The sequence below is a fragment of the Oenanthe melanoleuca genome, chromosome 7 (assembly GCF_029582105.1).
Source record: "Oenanthe melanoleuca isolate GR-GAL-2019-014 chromosome 7, OMel1.0, whole genome shotgun sequence".
NCBI classification, from domain to species: Eukaryota; Metazoa; Chordata; class Aves; order Passeriformes; family Muscicapidae; genus Oenanthe; species Oenanthe melanoleuca.
Genome location: NC_079341.1, coordinates 27,050,638 through 27,077,658, shown reverse-complemented (window position 1 = coordinate 27,077,658; position 27,021 = coordinate 27,050,638). Strand labels below are relative to the sequence as shown.

Here is a 27,021-nt window from a genome sequence, read left to right as displayed (position 1 = left end):
AGCTCGTTATCCATGTTGGATGAAATTCAGCCCAGCCCAGAAGGCTGTGGAGAGAGGCATCCCCCACCAGAGTTCAGTTCCAGTTGCACAGGACAGGGCTTCTCCTCTCGCACAGTGCTTTTTATCCGCAGCTAACAGAGACATTCATTTAGGTATGAGTTCATCAGGGGAAGTTTATATCTGCAACTAAATTTGGTAATTCAGTCCAGCCTGCTCTGTCTCTCCTAGAACAACTGAGCTATATATAAGCAGTTTGTCCACCAATTCCAGTGAGGTTTGCAGAGATCCCAGATAATTTGTCCGAAGCACGATTGTTGCAGAAAATCACATGCCTGTTGGATTGGATTGATCAGTAGCCTTTTCTGTTATGTCTTAGAAAACAGGCCATGCTGTCCGGGCAATAGGAAGACTGTCATCCATGGCAATGATTTCTGGTATGAGTGGGAGGAAGGCCTCTGGGAGCTCGCCTACCAGCCCTATAAATGCAGACAAAGCAGAGAATGAAGGTAAGAATTTTTTTCTGCCCCATATTTTTACCTGTCTCTGAATCAATCCTACTAAAACTTTAAGCAAATTGCTGAAGACTAATCATTGAGTTGGATATTCCTATGCTCTCTCTCTCTCTCTGTTTTTATCTTCCTATTTTTTAAAGAAATATGTAAAAAAATCATTCTTCTTATATTGTCCCGCTACCCAAAATGTCACAGTATAAGCACGGCAGTAAACTTTTCTTTTTAAAGCCAAAGAATTAAGGCAGATTTGTCAGCTGCACTTTCTCTGAGTTTGGGAATGCATGTTTATACAAAGATGACAATGATGTATTGCCTTCTCATGCAAGCAAGCAAGCAAGGAAGCAATAAAGCATTAACACTTGCTGTAACTATGGCACACACCCTGCATTAACTCTGCTCCTCAGACAGGGCATTTAAGGAAATGTCTGCATTACTCCTGTAGGTCCCCAGATTAAATGTGAATTAGTGGTGTGTAGCAGTCAGAGGTTCAAATTTTTGACACTGCTGAAAATCACACAAGTAATTTTGACAAATCCACATAGACTGTGGGCCTGATACAAGTGGAGCTCGTTTATCCCTCTGACCAGCAAAAGTCCAGGTTTTGTTAGAAACAAATTCAAGGGAAAAATACTGAGGATAGTGCTACTGAGTAGCATGGTGGCCCTGCTCGTACATTTCTTTCTATTTATGGCCTGAATCATTGTCCAGCTGCAAGAGATCGGCACAAAGCTAAGCAGCCAACATCCTTGCTCTCTTGTTAGTCTGACAGAATTAAGTGAAATAAAGAATGCTTTCATTACCATCTGGTAATTAAAAACTAAAATACATATTTTGAGAACGTGCCCTGTAAAATTGTTCACTAACTCTTTGCTTTCCTCCAGATGCTTTCCTCGAAGAAGTGGCTGAAGAAAAGCCCCACGTAAAGCCATATTTTACTAAAAAAATCCTTGACATGGAAGTTGTGGAAGGAAGTGCTGCTAGATTTGACTGCAAAATTGAAGGTACTTTGAATAAGCATGTCTATTTCTTTCTTTCCTTCCTTGTCAGCTTTCTGCACTGGGCAATTGCTTCAATTTTTCAATTTTTACTTCTGTATTATTGTTGAGTTGATGCCATTTTGCTTTACCAATATCTGCATGTTACAGCATGAATGTGTTGCAATAACAGAAATTATCTGGAGCTTGTTCTGTGCTTGCCACACAACAGAAGTCTCCAGGAGTCCACGTGTGAATCACTAATTTAGAATAGCAAGTGGGAACTGTCATTTGATTTTTGAGGGAACAGTAAAAGCAAGATGCAAAGTAGAAGCATAAATTCCCATAGTATACACTTAGACAGTGCCAGCCATAGAGCAAAAATTAGTAGGAGGTCAGTTGTCTGAAATGACAGACCAGTTTCAGGTCACCTCAAGATAACTTTAAGCCATACATACATTTTATTAAAGGCAAACAAGTATGTATGTGAATGAGAAATAAAGATAATATTCTTGTGCTGATCACATAAGTCACATCTAGAAAATACTCTTCTGTTGTTTGGGGTTTCTTTACTTACTTTAAAGAAACCTCAGACTGGAATATGCAAAGTATAAGTTTATGAGAAGACACATAAGGAATGTGGGCATAGTCACCCAAGAGTCTAAAGGCCAAAACCACTGCCACTTCTGCAATGAGACTGAACTTTGTGTATGTCAGTTGTGAATGAAAACTAGAAATTTGGAAAGAAGAGATGTGAAAACAAAATGGGTAGAGTCAGTACCATCCTGCATGTGTACAAGTTAATTCATAATCTTAAAATGAGGATATCAGAAACTGCCTCATCGACCTTCTGCTTGTTTCTATGCTCCCAGTCTTTCCCTGCCTGGGTTTCCTTCCTCACAGTGGAGATGTGAGGATGGATTATTATTGCTGATGGATGCTCAGCATCAGGGGTACGTGCACAAGTACTGCACAGAATAAAACAGATGGATGTACCACAGCTGATGTTCCAAACTTTGCAGTGTATTGCTGTAATGTTCACTGTGTATTAGGGATTCCTGCACTTTATTTCTGCTCAGTGGGGAGTTATCGTCCCATTGCAGTCCAGAACTTGGCTGAGACCACAAACCTTCAATTTGTTACAGCAGCCAAGAGTACTGTATAAGGGATTGTTCTGCAGCAGGCATTGTGCAGTGCTGCTCCGAGGCTTAGCAGAGCCATTTGCTTCATAAAAGGCTCTGAAATTCCTGTTGAGATGCACAATCAAAATGCTTTTCTTAGACTTCCTCACTTACCCTAACAAACATAGAAAGGGAGAGTGCAATGTAAGGAGCAGATTAGGAGAAGGAAGATTTAGAATTACCACAGCAAAGCAACCTGAGAAAATATTAAATTGTAAGCCCAAAAGAGCTTACCCTTGAAATTCTAAATCTCGGTGTTGGGAACTGTTGTCTCCGGAGAAGCTGCAGTGTAACGTGAGCCTCAGATGCACTGTCAGGAGTTCCCTGGCTGATGGCTACAGCACACAGAAAGCTGTCTGCAGGCACTGCTAAAGGACTGGAAGGAGGAATCCAGCGAGTACTGCAGTGCTCACTGGACTGCAGTTTTTGCTATTCACAAAAAACAGTTTTAGGTAAATGTGAACTAAAAAAGCCTCACATCATCTACATTTATTTTCCATAGAAGTCAATGAAATATTTGTCTATCAACACATTGGCAGGTCCATACACAGGAATTATGGTAAATAAGGTAATTAGCGCTCAGTTAACGCTCGTTTATTGCAGTCACTGTTCTCTCTCCCTCTTCCAGGCTATCCCGACCCTGAGGTGATGTGGTTCAAGGACGATCAGCCTGTCAAGGAGTCCCGTCACTTCCAGATAGATTACGATGAGGAAGGGAACTGTTCTTTGACTATTTCTGAAGTATGTGGGGACGATGATGCCAAATACACCTGCAAAGCTGTTAACAGCCTTGGGGAAGCCACGTGCACCGCAGAGCTCCTTGTGGAAACAATGGCAGAAGGAGAGGGAGAAGGAGAAGATGAAGAGGAGGAAGAATGAAACAAGGCTAAAAAATATATAAATATTTAAAGACTCTCCTTATAAGGCTCAGAAAACCAAGTTATCAAAAGCACCTTGTGTGAAACGTAGGTCTTTGGGGGGGTTGTTATTTCAGCATGATCAGTTGATACCTGTTAGCTTTATGTATGGGCATTACTTCAAACCAGCAGGCTTTCTAAGTTGCTAGAATGATTGGATTGACTTTAAGCAAGCCATCAACTAAGTTGCCCAGACAAATTTTAAAATCAAATGTATGGAAACAAAGTTATATTCTGAACATCCTAAAGAAAAATAGTCTATTTGCTGAGCTCATTGCTCTTTACCATCACTTTTCTCAGCCAAAACCGCAGCTAAGTTGGCTCCCCGAGATCTACTTTAAAGGAATCGTTGGCCAGACATGCAGTGAATCTCTCCAGTCCTGAGGAATAGGCTATCCCCTGAGCTGTATCTTCTGTAAGGGAAGGTTTGACACAGCCAGCATTGCGGTTTGTATGTTGGCACAGTTCATTTCTCATCTGCTTTAAGCAGAGTCTCACAGTCCAAACTTCAGGCATTTTCACTGCCTCTGTCAGTGCCCTTGTATTACTGGCTAGCATTAAACATCCAGGTGATTTCCTGAGATACTTCTGATCTTGCTTTTAGCCAGCTGATCCCACTTTGTCATCTTTCCCTTATGGAGCCTGTTCACTTCAGTGCAGTTGCAGCTGCCTACTTAAGAAACAGACTAAAACACAAAGACTGAGAATATTTTCTGTGTTGCTGGTCAGTCTAATAAAGACTTACGAATCATATATATGCTGCTGTGAAAAAACAGGTTATTGCACAATCAGTGATTTCTCTGTGCAAGTCTGTGAATGGAATCCCAGGTTAGTTAAAGTTTTACTTGCATTTATTTGGCAATTGCAAAACAGATTTCAACTGATGATAAGCTGGAAACTCCCACAAATTTTTCGAGTAGCCAAAAAGATAGTAGCCTGGATTACAAACTCCTCTATTCTTAGCAATTTCCAAAGAATCTTAACCTATATAGGACCTATTTCTACCTTATGAGCTTGACTGTCTTGTTTTTGTCTTGAACCTGCACCAGTAAGGCTGTTGCGTTTTCTAAAAACGCAGAAAAACAAAACAAAACAAAATCCAAACCCCATTTTTTTTTCTCAGAAATGGTTAACGCACTCAGACTTAGTAACTTTGCTTTCCTTTCACAGTATTGGCACTTTTTAATTTTTTTTTGTTGTTGTTCAGAGGTAATATCAGAGGCTGCAAGGTGATTATGCATAATCCAAAACCAGTGTGTCTTATATCTATGTATCATTCCAAAAGTGATTTTCTTTTCCACTTTTTGTGTGTAAAGTGCAACCATTTGCATTTCAAAGGTTACCTCTTTTAAAAAAAGACATTACTTAAATCCTCACCATTAAGTAGTCAGTGTACTTTAATACAGGTGTGTACATTATCAACCTTAGGTTGTTTGATATTACCTAGTTGTGTATGTGTTTCATATGATTTGCTCTTCTACATTCAAAGCTCAACTAATGTGGATGACACGATGGTTTGTAACTGCTTTACTCTTTGTTGCTAAGTTCAGATTGCCAGCATGTCTTTTCTTTTTGATTGACAAAAACCTCTTGTTATACTAAACACAGTATTGCCACAATTCCTTATTAGGAAAGGTTTTGAATCTGATTTAGAGCATACAGAGCTTTCCTCACTTTTTTTTTTTTTAAACGTTTTAGGCAACAACGGGGTGTATTTTGTACCTTAATAAAAATATGCTAATATTCTCCCTGTTTGTTAAACCATCAGAATTGCAAAGATGAGACCGCTACGGCTGTAGTTACTCACGGTTCCTAAATAAATACTACCACAAAGCACACTCCTCGTATGCTCTATTGCAGCGCCACTGCATCCACCTTGGCCAAGCCTCCCCTCCTGCCCCTCTGAGCTGCTGGCCACACAAACCCTTGGGGTGGCAACAGTGCAGCCTCCCTGATGTCTGTGGTGCTGCTGCCCTTCTCTTGCCCCGGGCTCGTGCTGTGATGCTGCTCTGCCCCAGCACCACCAGCTGCAGCTGGGGCTGGCACCCATGGCCCGTGCTCTGCCACGTCTCCAGCATCATCACAGGCCTCAGTGGGAACGTGGAGGGGGCACCAGGGCAGCTCTGGGTTTGTTTCACAACTGGGAATTCCTGCAGGGTGGGGAAACTGAGAGTTCTGAAAGACCGTGGGAGGAAGAGAGAAAAAAAATCAGGGAAGTTTCAAGATAGATATGGACTTAACCAATGTCTTTAAAAACTGTAAAGACAAAGACAAATCTGCTTGTGCTGCCTTTATTCAGACTTCTGTTAACATGCAGCCCACGTCATCACAGACCAAGCAGGACCACACAGACTCCCTTGAAGCAAAGATTGTGCAAACACCCAGCTTGTAGCAACGTGCTTCTTGAGCAAATCTTCAGCCCTTCAAACAGCCCTCTCTGCAAGGTGTGCCCCACTGTCTTGTGAACATATCTGGCTTTGTTCAGTGACTGCTGGTTCCGCCCAGGTAGGCACACACCTGAAGCAGAAAAGGTCTGGGTCTGCTGTGCTGCTCCCAGCAAGGTCTGGGGGTGCACGCACTGGATATCAAAGCCCACAGACTCAGAATTGCTGCTCCTGCACAGATCTTCCCTTCCCTCTCCTCCTTCACTAGTCCTTTTGTGTTCCACAGGCTAGAAACTGCCTTTTTATCTTTTGCCCCAAGAATATTCCAAGGAGTTTACCATCTCCCTCTAGCTTCCTATTAACATCCATTCTAGTCTGCAGGAAACAATGACTTCTGCTTTCAAAAGTATGTGACATGCATCTGATCCAGCTCTGAGCAACTGACTCCGAGCTGTATTTGACCTTGATTTTTTTAATTTTGTTTGAAGAATAGAATTCTATTTCCAATGAAGAAAGATAATTTACGTACATGAAGCCCTGTCTCATTTTGCCAGCTGTGGTCTAATAAAAGGCATTGCCTCTTTCTATAAACTTTACCTTGGTTGTATAATGTTTGCAGAAATCCACTCTTGGGGTGTCATGGGGATGAAACCCCAATAGCAGAGGTTATGCAAGACAGTGGTACTACCCGAGGTGGACCACTTGAGTCTCCTTGTATTTCTTTAGTATGACTTTCAGTCTTCTCAAGAGACAACAGAGAATTTGGGACTAGCTGCTGTTTTTCACTACTTGTATTTCTGGGTTTGCAGAAACTTAATTTACTTAATGACCGTCCTGTGAACCTCCCAAGCATCCTGTGCACATTTCTGGTTGACGAGGAGATCTTTGCTAATTGCATGCATGGCATGCAGTCGGCTGGGTCCCTGCATCCCTTTGCTGACAAGCAAGAGAGCACTGGACTGCACAGCCCTCTCCTCTGCAGTGACTGTCAGACTTTGCAAACAAGAGATCTTTTTTTTTTCTTTCTTGCATATATGAATAATGAATGATTTCTCTAAAAATTCTCAGTATGTTTACTGCAATATTGCCCTAAAACATAGCTGTTTGAAAATGGACTTCTCATAAATCATCTTTGCATTTTAAGCCCTATTGTCTGCAGGAGACACGCACACGAATTTATTAGGCCACTAAAATACTCATATGGAAGCAGAATCTTCTGAGATGGGGAGTGAGGCTTATGCTGTTACTCTGCACTGCTCATAAAGGGACTGCACCATGACGTGCATGGGAAATAAACCAAGAGATGTTTACACGAGTGGAGAAGTAACTCCACAACGTGTTTACAATTTCTGTAGGGGAGAAAAAATAAAAATTCTTCTGTTGTGGCTGTTCAGAAAGGCAGTTATGTCTTCCCTCACAAGGATGCTTCAATGTCTATTGCTGGGTAAGTAATGCTTTCCAGACTTTTGTTCTTGTAAAAGAGCTTCGGCAGGAAATGAATTACAACTTGTTATGCACACAGCATCACAGAATTGTTGGGGTGGGAAGAGGCTTTGGAGATCATCCAGCCCGACGTCCTGCCCAGGCAGGGATCACTGAGCAGGTGGCACAGACACTGTCCAGGAGTGTTTGGGATGTCTCCAGAGACGGACACTCCACGACTTCGCTGCACAGCCTGTTCCAGTGCTCTGCCACCCTCAGTGTAAAGTTCTTCCTCATGTTGAGGTCAAACTCCTTGTGTTTTACTTTATGACCATCGCTCCTTATCTTGTGGCTGGGCACCACCGAAAACACCGGCACCATCCTCTTTATACCCGCCTTTGAGATATTTACATGCACTAATGGAGCTCGCCTCTCAGCCTCCTCTCCTCTGATCTATATTATAAAAGTCATGAAAACCTACGAGATATTCCAAAAATACCCTTACATTAGCGTTAACGCTATTAACATCTCTAAGGACACGGCAGGCAAATTTCTCCCTGCTGAGAGGCGTTTTGACCCAGCCCTTATAACCGAGCGAGCAGACCGCCGGACCCCAGCGGGGAAGCCCACCCAGTCCCCGGGCCGAGCCCGCGGCCCCGGCGCGGCTGCGCGGAGCGGGCCCGGCCCGGCCCGGCCCGCGGGAAGTCCCGCCCCGCGCCCGCCGAGCGCCGGCAGCGGGCGGGGCGCGGGAGCCGCGAGATGGCGGCGGCCGGCGGCGGCAGCCGGGCGGACAACGGCTACGGCGGGCAGCAGGCGCGGCGCAGGAAGGGCCCGGGCGCGCTGGCCACGGGATACCTGGTTATCTACAACGTGGTGATGACGGCGGGGTAAGCACCGGCCGGGGCCGCTGGCGGGGCTCCCCACCGGGGCCGCCGCCGGGGCGCGGGGCTGCGCTCGGCCGGGCTGCGGCCGCGGGAGGCTCCGGCGGGGCAGGGCAGGGCAGGGCAGGGCGGCTGCCCCGCGGCGCAGGGAGCAGGCCCGGGCCCAGAGCAGCGGCCTGTCCCCCGCCGTGCCCGCGGTCCCTCCGTGCCGAGCCCACGCGGCCGCGCCGCCCGGTGCCGGGTCCGGACGCGGGGCTGTGCCCCCCGTGCTCCCGTGCTGTCTGTGGCCCTGCCCCGCACTTGCGGTGAGGCTGAACGCGCAGCCGGCCCCTCGCTCGCTGCTCCTCGTGCAGGAGAGGGAGGGGCTCCTGCCCGTCCATGCTCGGCTCTAGTCCCGCTGTCCCGGCTCTCCGCCGTGCGCTGTGGCCGTAATACGGGCTGGGTGTCCCGGGCCTGGCCCTGTGCGGCCCCTCGGCGGTGCCCGGCCCGCCGTGCCGCTCAGCGTTCCCGGCCTCCTTGACGTGCCCCTCCAGAAGGAGTTCTCCACAGCAGCACGAGTGTGCGTTCCCTGAGAGCTGCCCTGTTTTAGAGCTGACACCTTAATTTACTCTGCAGCAATTCTCACATCCAGGTGCCTGTAGGTTCCTTGCATCACCGTGTCTGTGCTGTAGAGTCCAGCAGTTTTCACTAGAGAGGTGACTCTAAATGCAGGGAATTTATCCACTGCAGTAGTTAAAGGCAAAGGTCTTGAGCCCTGCAAGATTTCTCTGTAAACCCTTCAGCTGCTCTGTAATTTGAGGTTGGAAGATGTTTTTGGGATATGTGAGCTGCTGGGTGCTCTGCCCTTGCCCTGTGTGGCACAATGCAGGCTGAGGCCAATTGCTGCTTGCTCAGGTCTGTTCTTAGGTACAGAAATTAAAATAGCTACAACTGGGGAATCTCAAGGAAAAAAAGACTTTTTTTTTTTTTTTTTTTTTTTTTAGACTTAATTGTGGCTATAGTGTCTCATTGGAATACAGATAAAAATAAAACCATCTTTTGAAAGATTGAGGCTATTTGAGTGGGAGGAGAAAAGAGCCTTTAAAATGGATCCCAAATGAGTGTGACTTCTGCTAGATGAACCCTGGCGGGTGAGGAGTTGAGCAAACAGAGCAGTGTCACATTTTGGGGGGAGGTTAGTGTAGAATTAATATAGATGCAATTCACTTCAATAAGGCAGTTGGACATGAAGATTCTTCTCTTTGCTGGTGGCAGCTGGTGCTATTTCACCTTACAAGATATTTGCACTTGTGTGGATCAAAGGTGGGGGAGCAGGGAGAGCTCAGTTCTTGTGAGGTGCTTGGTACACCCATTACCCAACAGCTGTGTTACTCTGAAATGTTACTGAGCAGGTTTATGGCTCCATAGATATTGGCAGGGTATTTCACTCAGAGGACAAGGATAATTAGCCACCAGTTTGATTTAAGTAATCTGTTGTTTCATAAATAATTACATGAGTAATACAACACATTGCAGGCAGTCAGGAGGGCTTTTCAGTTTTGTTGTGGTGTCCCTGCACAATATTAATAAGTTCACCTCTGAACTCATCTAAGAAATGAGAGTATTTCTCTGCTTATTTTGCTGCTCATATGCAGTTCACTTGTGTGTTTATAAAAGATATAAAAAACCTGAGAGAGAAGCTGTGGTACAAATGGAAAGTTTTCTTTGTGGTCATGAACTTTTTGTCATGGCATGCAAGCTCCTGAGCATGGGAAATTTCTATTTCTTCAGTAGAACAAATTAAAAAAAGTTAGAGCACTGGAAACTCAGAAATAAAAAGCATAGACCTTTATTTAGCTTTATGTTGTCATGTAAATCTTGATCACAGTGTTACCCGTTTTCTTGATTTCCACCGAACCTTTTAGAAAATTCCACTCTTGGGTGGGATGTGATTTATGGTGCTTTAACATGAGCTGCTTTTTTCTGAACATGGTTGTGATTTCTGCATTTTGGGGAGTTACTGTATGAGTTCTGTGGCCATGGTCGTATCTCTGTGTTGTCTCTCACTTTTGGGGGTAGGTCCCCAAGGGCTCTCACTGATAATTTCTCTTCAAATGGATGAGGAGTTTGCTCTTCCCCTGCACACAGCTGAGATTCCACAATATACAAGGCTGAGTTTAGCAAAAAAGCTCAATTTGTTTCTTATTGTCGTAAGCCTTTTAAAAAGGTAGTTTTTCTGGAGTTGGTTGACAAGCTCAGTTGTTCAGATGAAAGGATTAATACATTGATACACAGCTGGTGGCAGTAATTATTTACTGACCCCATGTCAGTCAGAGTGCTCAGACTTGGTTTCTCTGACTGCACTGCCTTGGAAAGAGAATTGTGAAGGAAAAAAAGTTCAAGGTGCCAAGATGATGAAATGATGCTCTAACACCACATGGGATTTTTTTGAAGTGGTTTGTTTGGTTTGGTTTACAAAAGGCTTGGAAACTGAAGCACACAACAACATTGTTGTGCAGTAAATGGGTACTGAAGTAAATGTTTTAAAGCCACAGTTGCCTTAACTATTTACTTTATTTAAAATGGATCAAGTAACAATTGAAATATCTCAGCATAGCTGCTGTATTTACTTTGCATATATCTTGATTTAGCTAAAGAAAACAACTTACTCCAAAAACAATAGATCTTATTTCTAGTTTTATGCTGTAGTGCATGTAGTGTGTGGATTCCTACATAAAAAGCCATACAGTGTTTTTTTACAATGGCAAAACAGTAGAAAAAGCACGTGTACCTGTGGATCCCTGACTGGAACTGCATGCACTGACCATTTGGTTCATGTTTTAGGCGTTAGTTTTTTCAGAAATGGGACCAACATGGTACAACAGGGAATAACCAGTACTGCAGTTGGTTCTCAGCTGTACTTGCTCAGGTTTTATTGCCCATGATTCAGAGCATTAAGCTGCAGAAAGCTCTGCATCTTGCTGTTCAAGCAGGCTCTTTTCCCATCACAGTGTGAAGCTGTGTAGTCGTGCCTGACCTGAGCATGGGAAGCTCGTTCTGGAGGCATAGATGCAGCATAGAAATTATTTTTCCTAAAAAGTGTGTTTGACCAAAATCACTGAATATTGCTGTGTGGGGAGAGAGGGCATGCTGTTAGAGCTGAATGTAAATGTTGGATAAGCTGCTTTAAAAGGTGATTATGTTTCTTATTTTTAGTCAAGTGCTGTAACTGACTAGTACTTCTGGGTATAAGTAGCTGGTGGTGGTAGAAACAATGAATTTAAAAAGGATTTCACTCAACAAGGTCGATGGTAATGTAATATCTTTTGAATTTGCAAGAGTTTGTGTTAATCAGTGTTGAGCAAAGAGTGTTCCGGATTATGAGTTTCATTGTCCGTGTCTTTGGTGAGTGGTTGTTGAGAGTCAAAGTACACTTCTCCCTTTCAGGTGTACTCACTGCACAGCTCTGCTGTATTCTCTTGCATAAATGTTACAGAACCTCAGTAAACTTGGCATAAGAAAATGCCTTTTTGTGACCTGTGAGAGAGTCAAGGGAGTTAACCCAAGGACCTGAGCACAAAGCTTGTCTGTCAAGTCTGACCAAATGAGAGAAAAAAAACTCTCTATGTGCAGTATTCATTTTTCTTATTCTGGATTAATCAAAGACTGGTAATAATCCACTTTGGAGTTTACAGACAGGGTAGCAGTAATTTAATGAAATGTAACTCCAGCTGGGCTATCAGGTAGAATTCAGTGTGTAGGTCAGAGAACTGAGCTTTCATGAGACAGTGGTGCCTTTTGCTGCCTTTCTAACTTCTTGCCAAGTTCCATTTCAGATGATTTCCTTGGTTTCACCTTCTCCTGTTCCATTTTATCTAGTCTTAGAGGGTGAAGAACTATTTAAGAATCACAGAAGCAGGACAGAGGTACTAAAAGCTTCAGCACAAACTAGGCTCAGCTTTTAATTTTGTATGGATTAATGCTCTGATCTGTATCAAATGCTTTTTGAAGGATAGTAAATGGAATGGAAAGTACAGCCTTGCTGGAGGCAGTGATCTGGCACGAGGGTGGAAATGAGCAAAAGGCTGGAGCTCCTCTGGGAGCTGTGGGATTTACCAGTCTCAGTTCAGGTGAGGAAGGTTTGCAGGCACAGCCAAGAACTGGCATCTTGTGCAATTGGAGAAATTGCTCAATTCTGCCATTTCTCAACAAACATGGAAGATCAGGAAAAACAGAGAAACTTGACAGATAAGAAGAGCACAGTGTCAACCTGCTCTGATTTCCTGTTCTAAAGAATAAATGGTGTTGCAAGGGAGAATCACTGGTACTGCAGTGCTTATTGGTTTATTCTACACTGAAATCCAAATATGAAATGAATCTGATTTATTCTTTGTAAACAGCAATTACTTGGCAAATATTTGGCCTTTGGTTTCACAAGATGGCTTTAACTGAAATAACTTGTCATTCTGAAAAAAGGGAGGGCTGGTTTCTCTTTCCCATTTATCTTCCTCACTCCCCCTGCTTTTCTTTGGTGCATGTCTTCCAGAAGTTAAGGCAGAAATTAATTAGCTTTCTTTCAGTTCTGCTAACAGATTTTGTTACAAACACAAACTTGGATGCCAGAATTACTTACTGTTGAAAAATCCGAACTTCACTGTGTGTTTCAAACAATTATTACATTTGAGATAATATGTGCACATACTTTGCAACATCCAAGCTAATGTGGGACTTGTAAGACTCTAATATGCTATTAAGAGAGGGAATTTCTTCATCATCCCTGTTACAAAAACACAGCTATGCACTTTTTTCCAAAGGGTAAAAACTATAGTGGAGTCAGGGGGCTTGCTACATGTCTACACATTGAAGTGAATTGTTAGCAGGGAAATTTGGTAATTTACATGAGGGGTTTGGAGGGAGATGGAGGGAAAACTGAGTGGCATTCAGAGTAGTTGAGTGTAAGACAGCCAGGATGAGCCTGTCAGTGAGAAGTTTGGGAGCCCCTGTTAAGAATTCTTCTTGACCAACCAACTCCTTCTCCCCAGGTTTGGGGAAATTGGAAACTAAAGTTAACTATAATGCTACTTTCAGATGGAAAGTGTGACCGGGGTTGACCACTCACCTTGGGTTTGTGGCTTGGCATAGACCTGACTGAAGAATTTCTTATGCTGGGGGCAAGAAGCAGCTCTGGACAGCTGTGGTACTTAGTGAAAACTTCATCAGCCAGGATGAAAAATGTTTAGGTTTGTTTAAATTACCTGAAGGGAAAGTCAGCAGGGTTAACAGGTCACATTGTTCACATACAGTTGCAGTTACATGGACACTACTTGCATAGACTCAGATATATTTGTTGGTTAAAAAGGAAAACTGAGATGGGAACAACCATGCTTCCTTCAAGGCTTTAGCAGTCTCAGTTCCTTGCAGTTATTTGTCTGTAACTATTTCTCATATAATAGTGCTACCAACTAAGCTGGATGACCTCTCATAAAGTCTAGGGGTTGACTTTGAACTGAAATGTGAAGATCAATGCCTTCTGAATCTTGTTTATGTCATGCTGCTGTAAGTTGGTAAGAGGTCTCTGACTAGTTGTCATGGGTTTTCTGCTGAAACTAAACAAAATGTGATGCTAATCTGCCATGTTATATTCCATAACTAATTTAAATAGAGCTCACTGAAAAATAAACAGAGATTTTAGAGATATTGGTACCATGTTGGTGCTGAAAAAGGCTTAAAAAATGTATCATCTTTCACCTGAATAAATTTGTAGAAGATGCAAGTGTTTAACATTTCCAGTGTTGCAGAGTTAGTGTATTTCAGGACAGTTCTGCCTGTTGCTTTCTCAAGTATTGAAAGAGGGATTAAAGATTTATCTTATTTATTCTTTGCTTGATGTTCCCTTTTCTCTCTCTTTCAGGTGGCTCGTTATTGCAGTTGGTCTAGTTCGGGCATATCTGGCTAAAGGCAGCTACCACAGCCTTTACTATTCAATAGAAAAGCCCCTGAAATTCTTCCAAACTGGAGCTTTGCTTGAGGTGGGTGTAGTCCTGTTCTCTGGCATTATTAATATTTGCATGAATGTGTTGTATTTCTTACATTTACTTTAATTCTACTTTAATTCTTGCACAAAAGCTGAATTTTGCTTTTAGCAAGTTGTGAGGGAGCTTTACTGTCTGTTATTTAGCTTGGGCAACAGAGCTAAATATTAATCTTAATCATTGAAATGCAAATACTGAATCTTAAACTCTTGTGACAGAACTAAATGTGTGTCTGAATTGCTTAATTTGAAATGTTAGTGATTTAAATTTTTTTTTGTTTGTTCTAGATTCTGCACTGTGCACTTGGTAAGCTTGCAAATTTTCAGTTTATTATTTCTGTAGAAGACTGCACTTTTAGCAATATATTAGCAAGAAAAAGGTTACAGTCTATGAATTGCCAAATTTAACTCTTGCATCACTTAGTAATTTTTGTTTGAAATACATTCCAGTTATTTACTCCCTAATTTGAGAAGTCACAAAAGAGTAAAACCGTGCTTCAGGTCCTATCTGAATGTTCACTAGCCACTGTTTAAAGAGTAAGATGACATTGAGGTTCCTAAAGCTGCAGCTACAAATTTGCTGTTTTTACATCATTGTCCAGACAGCCTCATACTGGAGGGGGTGTTGGATTGCAGGTTCATAGTGAGTTCTGTAGGATGTTTTAATAACCAAGTGAGCTGTTGGCAGAACTGGTGCTAGGAATGTGTCAGCAGAGGGCAGTCTGGTTCTGTTGTTGATGAAGTAGTTCTGGCTCTCATGAATCATCCAGTTACTCTGAAAATCTCTTTAAAAAGCAGTTTATGAAAACTGTGCACAGGTCATCCCAAGAAATGAGTGATCACATATACCTCAAATGCATGTAAAGGCTTCTCAGAGTAAACTGTGTGTATCACCTATTTGCCTGTGCTGCCAAGGCCATCCTTCCAACACTGCTTAATTTTACTGAATCTCAGATTCTGTTTTTTTACCAGAATAAACTATGCTTCTTTTAAAGATTATCAAAAATTAATATTAAAGTGTGCCAGTTTTAAGTCTTATTTAACAGGTGGCAAGAAGAAGTGAAATCTTGGAACACTGGAGAGAAAACCTTGCAGATAAAATGTTGGTTTTACCATCCTAAATCTATAATGCTCTGTTGTTTTCTAAACCTAAACTGGTGTGCAGACACCAGCGTTCACTAGTACTAAATCTAAGAATATGAAAAACATAATTTGATTCTCATTTCCTCACACTTGGGTGTCTATGTCCATCAAATCAGTGAGTAGCAGAAGAGAATAGTGTCTTTCACCTTCCAGGCTGATGCAGAACAACAAATGAGATGATTATACAGCCTGCCTGTGTGCAAAGCTAATCATTCTGGCTCAGTTGGTTTGAGGTGTGGATCCATTTAGTCCATGTTTTCCTTAGTAGCACACTTTAATATTAGAGAGAGCCATTAGGGGAAAGTGGCAGCATTTTATGCCATTATTATTCTATCGTTTTGCTTTCCTGAGCAAAGCTCTTTTGCAAAAGACTGGTTTTCTTATAACTGGCTGTGGATTATATTTTTTTCTGTTAATGGAAGTGTTTGTCAGTTAAATAAAGTGAGGGGGTTTTGCACAGCTGGATGCACTGCTGCTGTCTGCTGCAGTCCTACTGACTCTAGCAAAAGTTTCTATGCAAGGAGAAACAGGAAATTTGCAGATTCCTTTGCCCCTGCTGAACTAATTGCTGTAACTAGAGCTGTAATTCTCTGTCAGTGGAAGAGCTTATGTGTGACAGATGGCTGTGTGTATCAGCATAACTTTTCTCTCCACATCTTTTCAGTAGAATCTGAAATGTTAGCTTAGTATCTGTGAGGCAAGTCCTTCAAACTACAAAGATTGATAGGGCAGTGTCTTTGTGAAGCATGGTTGAGAACAGGACTTTGACATATGGCAGACATTTAAAAAATGCAGAGCTCTACCTGGAAAGGAGGTAACGTTGCCCAGAGAACAAGACAACATGATAAAACTGAAGAGAACTAGGATTTTCCTTTTTCCTTTCAGAACAGCCAAACACATCAGTAAAAATAATTCAACTGAAACTTGCTTGTGACCTTCCTTATTCTTTCTTTCCATTTCATTTTCCTCTTTAGTCTTTACATTTTTCTGAGGCTTGTGTTGCTTGTGGTTTGCATTAGCTTTACAAACACTTTTTACCGTATCTTAGGAGCTACCCCTGCCCTTTATTATTTAGCTATTGGAAGAAAGTAAAACTTTGTGATGCAAAGTTTAGAAATTTTGTGTAATCTTGCAGTCTAAAACTATTCCTGCTCTGTCAGACCTGGCTCTGTAGGGTCCTTTTAGTGGCAGGTCAATTGGTACTTCAGAACTTGCTGGAAAAACCAGTGATACTTGATTCCTTGAGAATATCTTCAAGTTGCTTCTGTACCTGCCAGTGCATCAGCTGTTCTCTGGGGTTTGTTTGTTGTGGGCTTGGCTTTTTTGGTTGGTTGGCTGGTTTGGGAGATTTTTTTTGATTTGTATTTCCAGGAATGTATTACAAACTTTGCATCTATCAAAATATGGGCTAGATTAGTGTTTCTGAAAAACACTTATAATTTTTGATGGCTGTTTTTTTGGGATGTACAGTACAAAACATTTATTGATTTTACTTTTTGAATCACAGTAATGAAGAGTATCTTGGATATTTTAATCAAACGGGATTTATTTGAAAGAATGTATCCCAGAAGCTAATTTGAATGAAATTATCTTGTTGAGCTGTTCTGTGTATTGAGGAATGTGCTATGATTGCAACAAGATCAATTACATTTGTTTGCATTTTGATGCAGAAAGGCTTGTCAGGGGATTGCACTGTGTTATGCTGTATAAACATACTGAACACACTGACTTCATATTTTCAAATTTGAAAAAAATTGAATGCTTTTATTCCAGAAATTTCAAATAACTGGACTTTGGTTTAGCTGTGTTTTATTTCCCACCCTGTTAGTCACTGATATTTACTAATTGTAAAATATCTTCCAGGCATTGTTCCCTCTTCTGTTGTTCTGACTGCTTTCCAAGTGATGTCAAGGGTTTTCCTGACATGGGCAGTAACACATAGTGTAAAAGAGGTAAGTCAAGCTACAAATTGATAGAAAAACTGTTGATCCATGCTGAAAAGCAAGTGTTGATTGCTTTCTTACTGTCCTTAAAATGTCTTCTGTTTGTTCCCAACATGGGAAATTGTGGATCAAAAGATATAAAAATAGATCTGATGTCTTTTACTGACAGTCAAATGGAGCGAGGTCTGATTCTCTCCCTGTAAGACATGTAGCCCCTGGGTAGATTCTGCAGTCTTTATTGACATTTAAATATGTTCCAGTGTGAAATAGAGAACACAGAATTTGGTACAGCCTTCTAGTATTTATCTCATTAGTGCCATAATTAAAAACAAAAACTCATTACCCTCCTGCATATGTAATTCACTTCCTGTGGCATCTGAAACTCCCCTCAATTGTTTGTGGACAGCAGTGCCTCCATGCTCTCCATTGTCACTCTCCAGGATAATCTTTCCTCTATCCTTCATTCAATTTTTTTATTTTCAAATGTAGGTAATTTTGAGGGGCTGTGTTTTTTCTCATTGCTCACCACACCAAAGAGTGCTATATTTTATGCACATCTCTTTAGAATCTTTTGGCAGCCATGTTTTTTTAAGGTTATTCTTGACAGCTGTTTTAAAATCTAGACATGCTTTAGACAGGTTATGGTGACTGACTCATGTCATCTGAATCCTTGTAGTAGCTCAAATATGCTGCATCTCTGCTGTAACTTTAGCCAGCTAATCTTACTGGTTTTCATCTCATTAAAGAAAGAAATTAGTCTTGATATCAGTGTTAGCATGGATGCCTGAAATAAGTGGCAGTCACTTCATGTATAAGATTATTTGTGACTTGACATGGGGATTGTAATAAGACAGGTTCTTTAAGACAAAGTCTTGAGGGAAGCTGCTTTCTCTTCCTTCCTCCAAACCTGTTACCAGAGACAATGCTTGGTCATGTGAATGTTTAGTTTCATGCTGCTTGAAGTGGAGAAATGTTATTTTTCTCAGTGAGCATAAAGCCTGTTTTCTAGTGGACTTCGTTGTTGGTGCAAATTTATGTACCCTGGTCTTTGTTAATTCACCAGAAATAAGTACGAGGTTTTGAACAAAAAAAATTAAAAAGCCATAATCTCAAGACATTAGATTTTATATATATGTATAAAATACTTTAAAATAAATACTCTTGGAGGTTTGCTTGTTGTCTATATGATATCAGGATATCTGGTGCTTCATAAAAAACAGTGATAATCTGTTTTTATGAATTGTCTCCTGGTTTTAAAGTAACCCAAATATTAAAGGTTAAATTGGATGGATTAGAATTATTCCATGTGTTGTCTGTTAGACATCAAAGAAAAACCTGTAATACGATTGTGGTTTAGGTTTTTTTGAAGCTTATGCCCATATTCTTACCAGAGAAAACCAAGAAAATGGGAGCAATGAGTTTAGCCAAATATTTGACTTTTAACAAGGATTCTTTCAACAACATTCCAGATTTATTTTCCCTACACTTGCGTGGTCTTTCGGTTGAAGTCCTGCAAGAGACTGTGTTATGTGTTACCTTTTTAATGTTTTGGGAAGTGGGTATAAGAATGGTGAGGATGAGGAACCCTGTGATGAATTTCTGACCTGTTACTTAGAGCAAATAAATAAGAGGCTGTATTCTGACCCCTTCCCTTCCTCCCACCAGGGAGCCTGCAGGCTCACCTGGGCAGACGTATTGCAAGTGTCACAAGTGTTCTACTTTCTCTAAAGGGCTGTCTGCACAAGTGAGCTCCATGGTGAAGGCCAGGATTAAATTCTCACACAGCTTTATGGAACTTGTAAGCAATGCAGTTGCATGATGAGGTTCTTGTAAAATAAAACACAGTTTTCCTCTTTAACTTTTTGAGTGAGGCTTGTTCAGTATCTTGCTTTTCCAGACTGTTTCCATATATAATACAGCTAAAAGAAGAAATGTGTATTGCATCCCTCCTTCTGTCAGGATACACTCCTAGAAATGTGATGTGATTTGAAGCATGCTTCCTGCTACTAACATGTTTGTGCTTTTTGTTGACTTCAGTGCTGATGTGTTAAACTCGATATGAGGTTGTTCAGTAAATGTTGAAGCATGGCAAATGTTAAAGCACTGCATACTGAGATTCTCCTTACCTGCAGTGTAGGAGCAGTTGTTGGTGTTGTGGAGGGGGGCCTGGCACGTCATCATTGCTGGCCATTATGTCAGAAAGGAACCAGCTCAGTGAATTTTACTGTTTCCCCTGCAAAGGAGGGTGGAGAATGAGCAGCCTGGCTTGAAGGGCTGGGAGGATGTAGGCATAGGGGAACAGAAAGTGCCCTTCAGTTCAAAAGATGTCTTCTTGAATTTGTGTGAGCAATGAGATCATCTGGTGACATCATGGCAGGCCTTCATGGAATTCCATTCAGATAGATAATTCTGCAGCCAGTTCCTATGGGTAATTAAGATATGGTGTCAGCAGGCATTTATTGCTTATCCCATTGGGTTCAGTTACAGATGAGTTGAAAATAAGTGTAATATATATTTAGAGGAACTTTCGTAGAACACACAGGCAAGAAATGCTGTGAAAACAACATACACAGCATATAAAGCTGGTAATTGGTAATTGGGACTCTAGTATCTGCAGTTGGGAACTGATACCTTCAATCAGTAGTAAGACATACTTAAAAGAGGGAAGAACATCTTAACTTAAGATATTTAGGACAAAGTTGTAGTAAAAAGTCCATGCTGGAAGGGTCAGAACTCTAAATAGCTTAGCTGAAAAACCTGATTCATGACTGCTTTATATCTGTATAAAATTAAAGCAATACCATACAATACAATAGTCTGTCAGGCCCTTTATGCCTACTGTGAAGCTTCCTTCTATTTTCCCCCCTTAATTTTATGTTTTATTTTTTAATTACTGTACCAGAGAACCAGCTCTTTGGAGAGAGACATGCTGTTTCAATATTTTCCATCATTACACTTGCATAGTGCTGCTGGTTTTGCTCTTCTGCATTGGATTGCTTAATTATGTGTTTGGCTGAAATTTTCTGCAAATTTGTCAAACTGTTACTCTTAACGTGGAGAAATTTCCCTTTCCAATCTTAAGGAGAACATTAAAAACCTCTCAGGCTTTATTTTGTCAACTCCCTGTTCTCATCTTTGCATCTTAAAAGGCAGTGGTTTCTTTCATATTTTAGCAAACATTTTCTGCTATTCACAGAAAAGCTAAAATATATTCAGGGCCCTCCTTGATGGTGTGCTGGCTTGGAACACATGCAAAAAAATTACACCTATTGTTTGATTGACCCCTGTTAAGAGAGTTGGACAAATAAGGTGCAAATAAAGTATAAAATGTGTTTTGACTTGTGTCTAAGACTTCCTTGAAAGACTGGCATGAAAAGAAGTAGTGGAAGAAGAATTTAATTCTCAGGGAGCACTGGCCTTTGTGGTTTATTAAAGGTCTGCTGTGTGTTTGCCCTATTTTCAGCCTGGAGGAGGAATGATGCAAATGCAGCATTAGTGGCTAAAAGAATAAGACCCTCAAGAAATTGTTTTGTGAATTAGTTCCCAGGGGTTTTATAACGTGCACCTCAGTCATCTTTATATGAAGTACCGAAAAACTGTCAGTGATCAAAGAGGTGTTCTGATAGTGACAGACTGTGACAGCTCTGTGAGTGTGTAAGAAACAGACTTCATAAAGATAGCCACCAGTTTCCAGTCTTCTTTCTTCTTTAAACAGGACACAAGCTATGAAGGCACTATCAGTAATTCTTTAAGTGGCCTGACAAGAATGTTTGTTTGCCAATGGTGTGAACTGTTTTAATAACTTGTAATACAAAGGAGAGGGGGGAGACCAGACCTTGAAGGCAGTGTTAGAGATGTGATAGAACTGGACTGTAACTCCTGTAATTTTCTACTTCCATGTGTATGATTCACTGGTCACATCCCAGTTTCTTGTCCTTGCTCATATCCTTGGATGCTACTTCAAGCTACAAATTTTGGGGTTTTGACTTTACTGGTTTCAATAGCTAGGGAAAGAAGTGGGATTTAAAGCACATGTTGAAGCCTGTGACTCACAGGTTTAGGTGAACTCATCACTAAGCTGCTACTCCTGATTTGACCAGAAGATGCAGCTCTAGAGTGCTTGTCAAGCACATTCCACCTTTGGAACAGCAGCATCTGGGAAGAGCTGTTCACTTTTCCATGTTGAAAACTAAGTCTTGCTTATAAAGCAGACCTCAAACAGGATTAGGATCCTGCAGCAATGTGTAAAAATAGATTTGGTCTCTTCTCTGAAAATCTTTAAATAATGTTTGGATTTTGCTCTTTTATGATGATATAAGGGAGATTTATATATAAACAAATTATCAGGATGTGGAAAAAGAATAATGTGCTTTTGCTGCAAAATGCAGTGAAAGTGACCTGAAATGTTACACGCAGCAGAACATGGATATACAGCACAATGCAGATTACCAGCAGCTCTGCATTCCAAGATAGCTCAAGATTTCAGTATAAATTTTTCTGGGTTTTGCAGTTTGTAACAAAGCTTTTTCTGGGTAATTCCCTTTAAGAAAATCCTCTTTTTTACCCAAAAGTATATGATCAGTCACCTCCTGTTAAAAAGTTTCTGATTGTCCATATATATATGCTCTTGTTCCTTTTTTTTTCTATTGGTTTGTACTTTCTCCAAGATGAATGGAGTGCACCACCCACATCTCTTGACTTCCTTTTCCCTTTTTTCAAGACTTGGAGAAAAAGAGAAAATATGGGCCCCTGTGGTTGAGCTGTTTTCGTTCCCATGGTCCAGCACTGAATTTGGGCTCAAAGTGCTAATACAGATGGGAATTCTGTTGAAGAGGGGAGAGAGGGAGAAGGCTGCATAAAAATTGTGTCTGCTCCCTCAAGAGTTTGTATATTGGGTATGTGACCCCACATGTACTTGATCCATCTGGAACTTGATCTTCATAATGATGCTCCATAATCTAATAAATGTAGCTCTTCAGTTTAAGGTACATGCTTTTGAGGATTGACCTTAGAAATATCACAGAGGCAGTTTATTATAGAATACTTTAAGCTTAGAGGGACCTACAAGGATCACTTGAGTCCAGCTCCTAAATGAATGGCCCATCCAGGGATCAAACCCACAAGCTTGGCATTTATCAGCATTATGCTCAGACCAGCTGAACTGATGTCAGGGTTAAAATGTGGAGGGAACTACATCTGGTTCACTGATGTGTGTCTGACATAAAAGCTCCAAGAGGTGTAAAGTAGTGAAACATGATACTGCCTTGAGTTTAACATTAGAGGAACTATGCTAGTTACAATAAGCAGAAAATGGAGCAAGGAACAGTGAATCAGGTACCCATGAAGCTTACCTGAGGTGAGACAATCTGAGCATCATTCTCTCCTCCCAGTCTGAAATCTGGTGTTAGCTGTTTTGCTCCTGCTCAAAAGTAGATCCCAGTTTCTGACCAAAGAAAGGAAAACAGTGCTTCTGCTCAGAAGTACCATGAATAGTATCAGAATATTAAGTGTAAACTGGTTATCAAGTGTTAGACCATTCTTTCTGCACTAGGAGACGTCATAGGACTGAAATAGAAGCTGGTACTCTATAGGAATGGGAAGAGTTAAGAACTACACTTAGCAATTTACCTTGCACAGCATATGAGAGCTTAAGTTACCCGATCATGAAGCAGAGCTGTTCTTAAGCAACTAAAAAAATACAGAGCACGATAAGAAGGGTTTTTTGCTGTTATTACTAATGTTGCTTTTTAGCTCATTCTTGGAGTCTGTTCTCTAAATTGATGCAGTAAAGCAACCCACAGGAATTGATTTCTGTGAGGTTTTCTTGGGTCTGGTGAGTAACTGGTAATGCTCAAGTTCATACGAAGCCTTTTTTCCGTTCTCACAGGTACAAACTGAAGACAGTGTCCTCTTGTTTGTAGTGGCCTGGACAATCACCGAGATAATCCGTTACTCTTTTTACACGTTTAGCTTGTTAAACCATCTCCCTTACCTCATCAAATGGGCCAGGTCGGTAGCACAATAAAAATTACAGCCTCAAAGCACTGATCTGACAGGGATATTTATCTTGTAAAGTAGTTGCAGTGCAAAAAATTAGATTCTGCCTTCAGGTAATTGCCCTGTTTGTGAACGTGACTGCCTAGCTTCTTTCCAGCAGATGTTCAGGTTACAAAAATCTATTGCATTGCAAGCTGAAAGAGTAGTTTGTCTGAACTCAGTTCCATTTACAAAATAATTGTTTATCAGAAACTGATATTTAACAGCAAGGGATGACACTAAGTAAAGTGACATTTAGCAGTAATTCTTGAATCCAGTGGTTGTCCTTGAAATAATATTTAAGCTCATTAACATCAACTCTATTTGGCCCTGTTTTAAGTAGTAAAATGACCTCTACCAAAGAGTTCAGAAATCAAAATAATAAAGTGTTTGTGTGGAGAATAGTTTTAAAGATAGTTTTTAGATTCTCACATAAAATCTTTAAATATTTCCAAATGATTGCTGATTTGAATATTTATCTTGCAGTAATGTTCATACTGTGCTCTAATCAAATAAGAACAAAGAAAAATAATACTAAGTGGAGAATTCAAGATTTGAATATCTGTAATATCATTTAACAAATATTTTGTCCGAGTTTGTCATAACTTTTAATTCTTTCTGTGTATGTTTCATTCTAGGTACACTTTGTTTATAGTGTTGTATCCAATGGGAGTCTCAGGTGAATTACTCACAATATATGCTGCATTACCCTTCGTCAGGCAGTCTGGCTTGTATTCCATTAGTTTACCTAACAAGTACAATTTCTCATTTGACTACTATACATTCCTGATCCTGGTCATGATCTCTTACATTCCAAGTAAGTATGAGTTTGTTAGGTTTCTTAGTATCAACAGCTGTACTGGGGAAAGCAAACAATTGTGGGATTAACATACATAGAAGTAACCAATTTAGCCTGCTGATGACCTTGTTTTATTTTTGCATGGTTCACAAAGGTTTAGTATCTCATGGAAATTTCAGCTTTTGCTGTTTGCATGTTTTCCATCCCCTACTTTGTTGTTCTGCAAATATATTGGGTACCATAGTCTTAGAAATAAGAAGAGAAAAAACTCTGGGTAGAGAGAGATGAAAGAGGCACTGATGTGTATAAAATGCCTTGGAGTCTGAAAAAGTGACACTAGAATTACAAAAAAATCAAATCTGGAAATTTCTCTTGAAGGACTTTTTCCGCCTTACACTGTTTTCTTTGTATTGTGTGCATGCAATTAAGGCAACTTTTGTCATCTGCTTCTACGTTTAGAATTAAATGAGGCATTTTGCATTAATTAAAAATGTGATTGCTCTACCAAAAAATTTAATAGTACCTGAAACCTAAGAACAATATCAGTTCATGTCTTTAGAGTATAAAAGGCAATAGGTAACTTAAGCAAGTGGGTAAGCAATAAATAAATTCTCTAATAGAGAACTGGTGATCTTGACCATGTGACTGTGCATCTTTCAGGCCTCTCTTCACACTTTATTGACTTGATTCTGTTTTCTCCTCAGTCTTCCACACTTTATTGAATTGATTCTGTTTTCTCCTCAGTCTTCCCTCAGCTGTATTTCCATATGCTGCATCAGAGGCGAAAGGTACTCTCCCACACTGAAGAACATAAGAAGTCGGAGTAATTCCAACTCTTTTTCAGAACTTTTCAAACATCAAAATGCTGCAGTTTTTCAATACCCAGCACATTTGTAAAGAGTATACCAAGATAAGTCAGAGGTAAAAGACCAGTAATTTAGTGAGAATAACCAATAAATCTGGTTTCAGTGAAATTCCAGGATGTCAAACACTGAAATAATTTTCAGCTTGTAATGCTTCAGAAAACTTTAACTTTATATGGCTTGGCAGTTAACCTTTTCCTTAAATGATGTGCTAAATGGTTTTCTTTTATTATTAAATGCCTGAAGGTTGCAGTATGAGTGATGAAATTGTACCCTCTAAATGCCTGAATTGGGATTATATTACTGATACCTCTTTTTTTAAGTGCTTGACTGCATGCCAGAAATTGTATGTATTGCTGTGAAAGCAAACAATGTACTCTGGAATACTTCAGGATAATGTCAGAGACTTCAGTGGAGAATGTAATCTGGGCAAAGTATTTAAGTTTAGAAAGGTAGGTTGTATATCTAAAAGGTGATGGGAACAAGAACAAGAAACCAATTATGGAAAATTAGGGGAATGTGGTTCTTTAGGAATTTAAACAGTACGGTGTCTGACCCCAGAGTGTGTTCTCTGAAGATCTTGTTTAAGCTGATCACTCAAATGCTAGCATTAACTCCAAGGCTGTAATTCTTATCTGAAACATTAAAACTACCCCAAGTACTGCATCCCTGAATACTTTTTTAATATTATAAAAAAAAAAATAATAATAATATTAAACTCTAATACTTCTAGTGGTATCAGTAATGAATCTAAACAATATAAGGAGGTAGGCCACCCAGACACAGGTGCAGTTCTCCCTTTTTTACTATAAATTATCATCTCTAATCACTGTCTGTGATACTCATCTTTCAGTGCTGAGGACTTCTTGGTGTCCTGTGTTTGGGGCCTTGTTTCTTAGCCTGACTTGTCTCAAGTGACTGAGGTCTGGCATATCCAAGCAGGCAGTTCCAGGAACTCAAATTGTGAAGTGTTGAGAAGTCATAGTCTGCTCCTTGCAGAGCAGATTATCTCACATGTTATATCCTGCATTTGCAGACTGGACAAGACACCGTTGTCTATTCTTTGGAAAGAGTGGAAGACCACAAAAAGTTTTTTCCTAGGTGCTTTCTCTGGGTTCTCAGGCTTAACCTTCTCTTGAGAAGGTAAAAGGAAGATGAAAGAGCTGAGAAAGCCTTGTGGTGAGGCAGAAAGCACTAGTGCTGTTTGAGCTGTGCCCCAAGTCTAGAGGAAACTTCTGATTGGGAGTAAAAGGGTAGGGAATGATAGGAACAAAATGAGAAGGGAAATGAATGAATATCCAAGCAGAAACTAAAGGAAATGTGGGTTGACTTTGCTCTGTTAGGAATTGATGGCCAAATAGTCCTGTGTGCATCCAGTCAGAGCCACTAGACAAGACCATGTGGGCTTCTCTGGCTTCCCTCATTACATGATTTAGTGCATGAAAGAGGTATGACCTCTCATGCTACCTGCAGTGCTGCCTCGTGCTGTGCCTGCCAGCACCTCCCCTTGACATGACCCAGTTGTGTTTGACACATCCCAGCTGTCCCTAAACACAGCCAGGACATACTGAGGATACAGTCTCTGTATTCTAGCAGTTGGGAAGAGCTGGATTTACAATTATCTAGGTTTATGCTTGTCAGAGCTATTAAAAAAAAAAAAAAAAAAAAGAAAAAAAAAAAACTTGGCATTTTCCAGTAATTTTCTTTGGCTCCATCAAAAGGACCGAATTTTCCTAACTTCCACTATATAAAGCCCTTCCTGTTCAACACGAGCAGGACTATTATAAGCAGAGAGAGGACCAGAGACAATAATTTTTGTTTCTATTTTCAGCATTTTGGAGCCAATTATTGACTGGATTAAAAAACACAGGAGGTTGTAGCAAGTTGGGCGTTGGTCTTCTCGCCCAAGTTACAAGCAATAGGACTAGAGGATACTGCCTTTTGTTGTGCCATGGA

General features: G+C 40.7%; 2 protein-coding genes across 4 annotated transcripts in view; both read left to right on the top strand.

The window, feature by feature from the left end:
- MYLK (myosin light chain kinase) overlaps positions 1–5,422 on the top strand; it is a 191,066-nt gene extending 185,644 nt beyond the window's left edge. For 2 of the 3 annotated variants that reach the window (XM_056495971.1, XM_056495970.1), the window contains 3 exons: positions 377–506; positions 1,394–1,513; positions 3,296–5,422. In XM_056495971.1, coding sequence (XP_056351946.1) covers positions 377–506; positions 1,394–1,513; positions 3,296–3,546 — 501 coding nt within the window. In that variant the 3' untranslated portion in view covers positions 3,547–5,422. Of the gene's footprint in view, positions 1–134; positions 153–376; positions 507–1,393; positions 1,514–3,295 lie in introns of those variants that run through there. The other variant, XM_056495972.1, reaches the window with a different exon arrangement.
- A 2,690-nt stretch (positions 5,423–8,112) lies between these two features.
- HACD2 (3-hydroxyacyl-CoA dehydratase 2) lies at positions 8,113–26,746 on the top strand. Its single transcript, XM_056496848.1, has 7 exons — positions 8,113–8,277; positions 14,162–14,279; positions 14,570–14,588; positions 17,288–17,376; positions 23,255–23,376; positions 24,042–24,220; positions 24,947–26,746. Exons 1-7 carry the CDS (start codon positions 8,150–8,152, stop codon positions 25,027–25,029), a joined length of 738 nt encoding a protein of 245 aa, XP_056352823.1. The 5' UTR covers positions 8,113–8,149; the 3' UTR covers positions 25,030–26,746.
- The last annotated feature ends 275 nt before the right edge of the window (positions 26,747–27,021 follow it).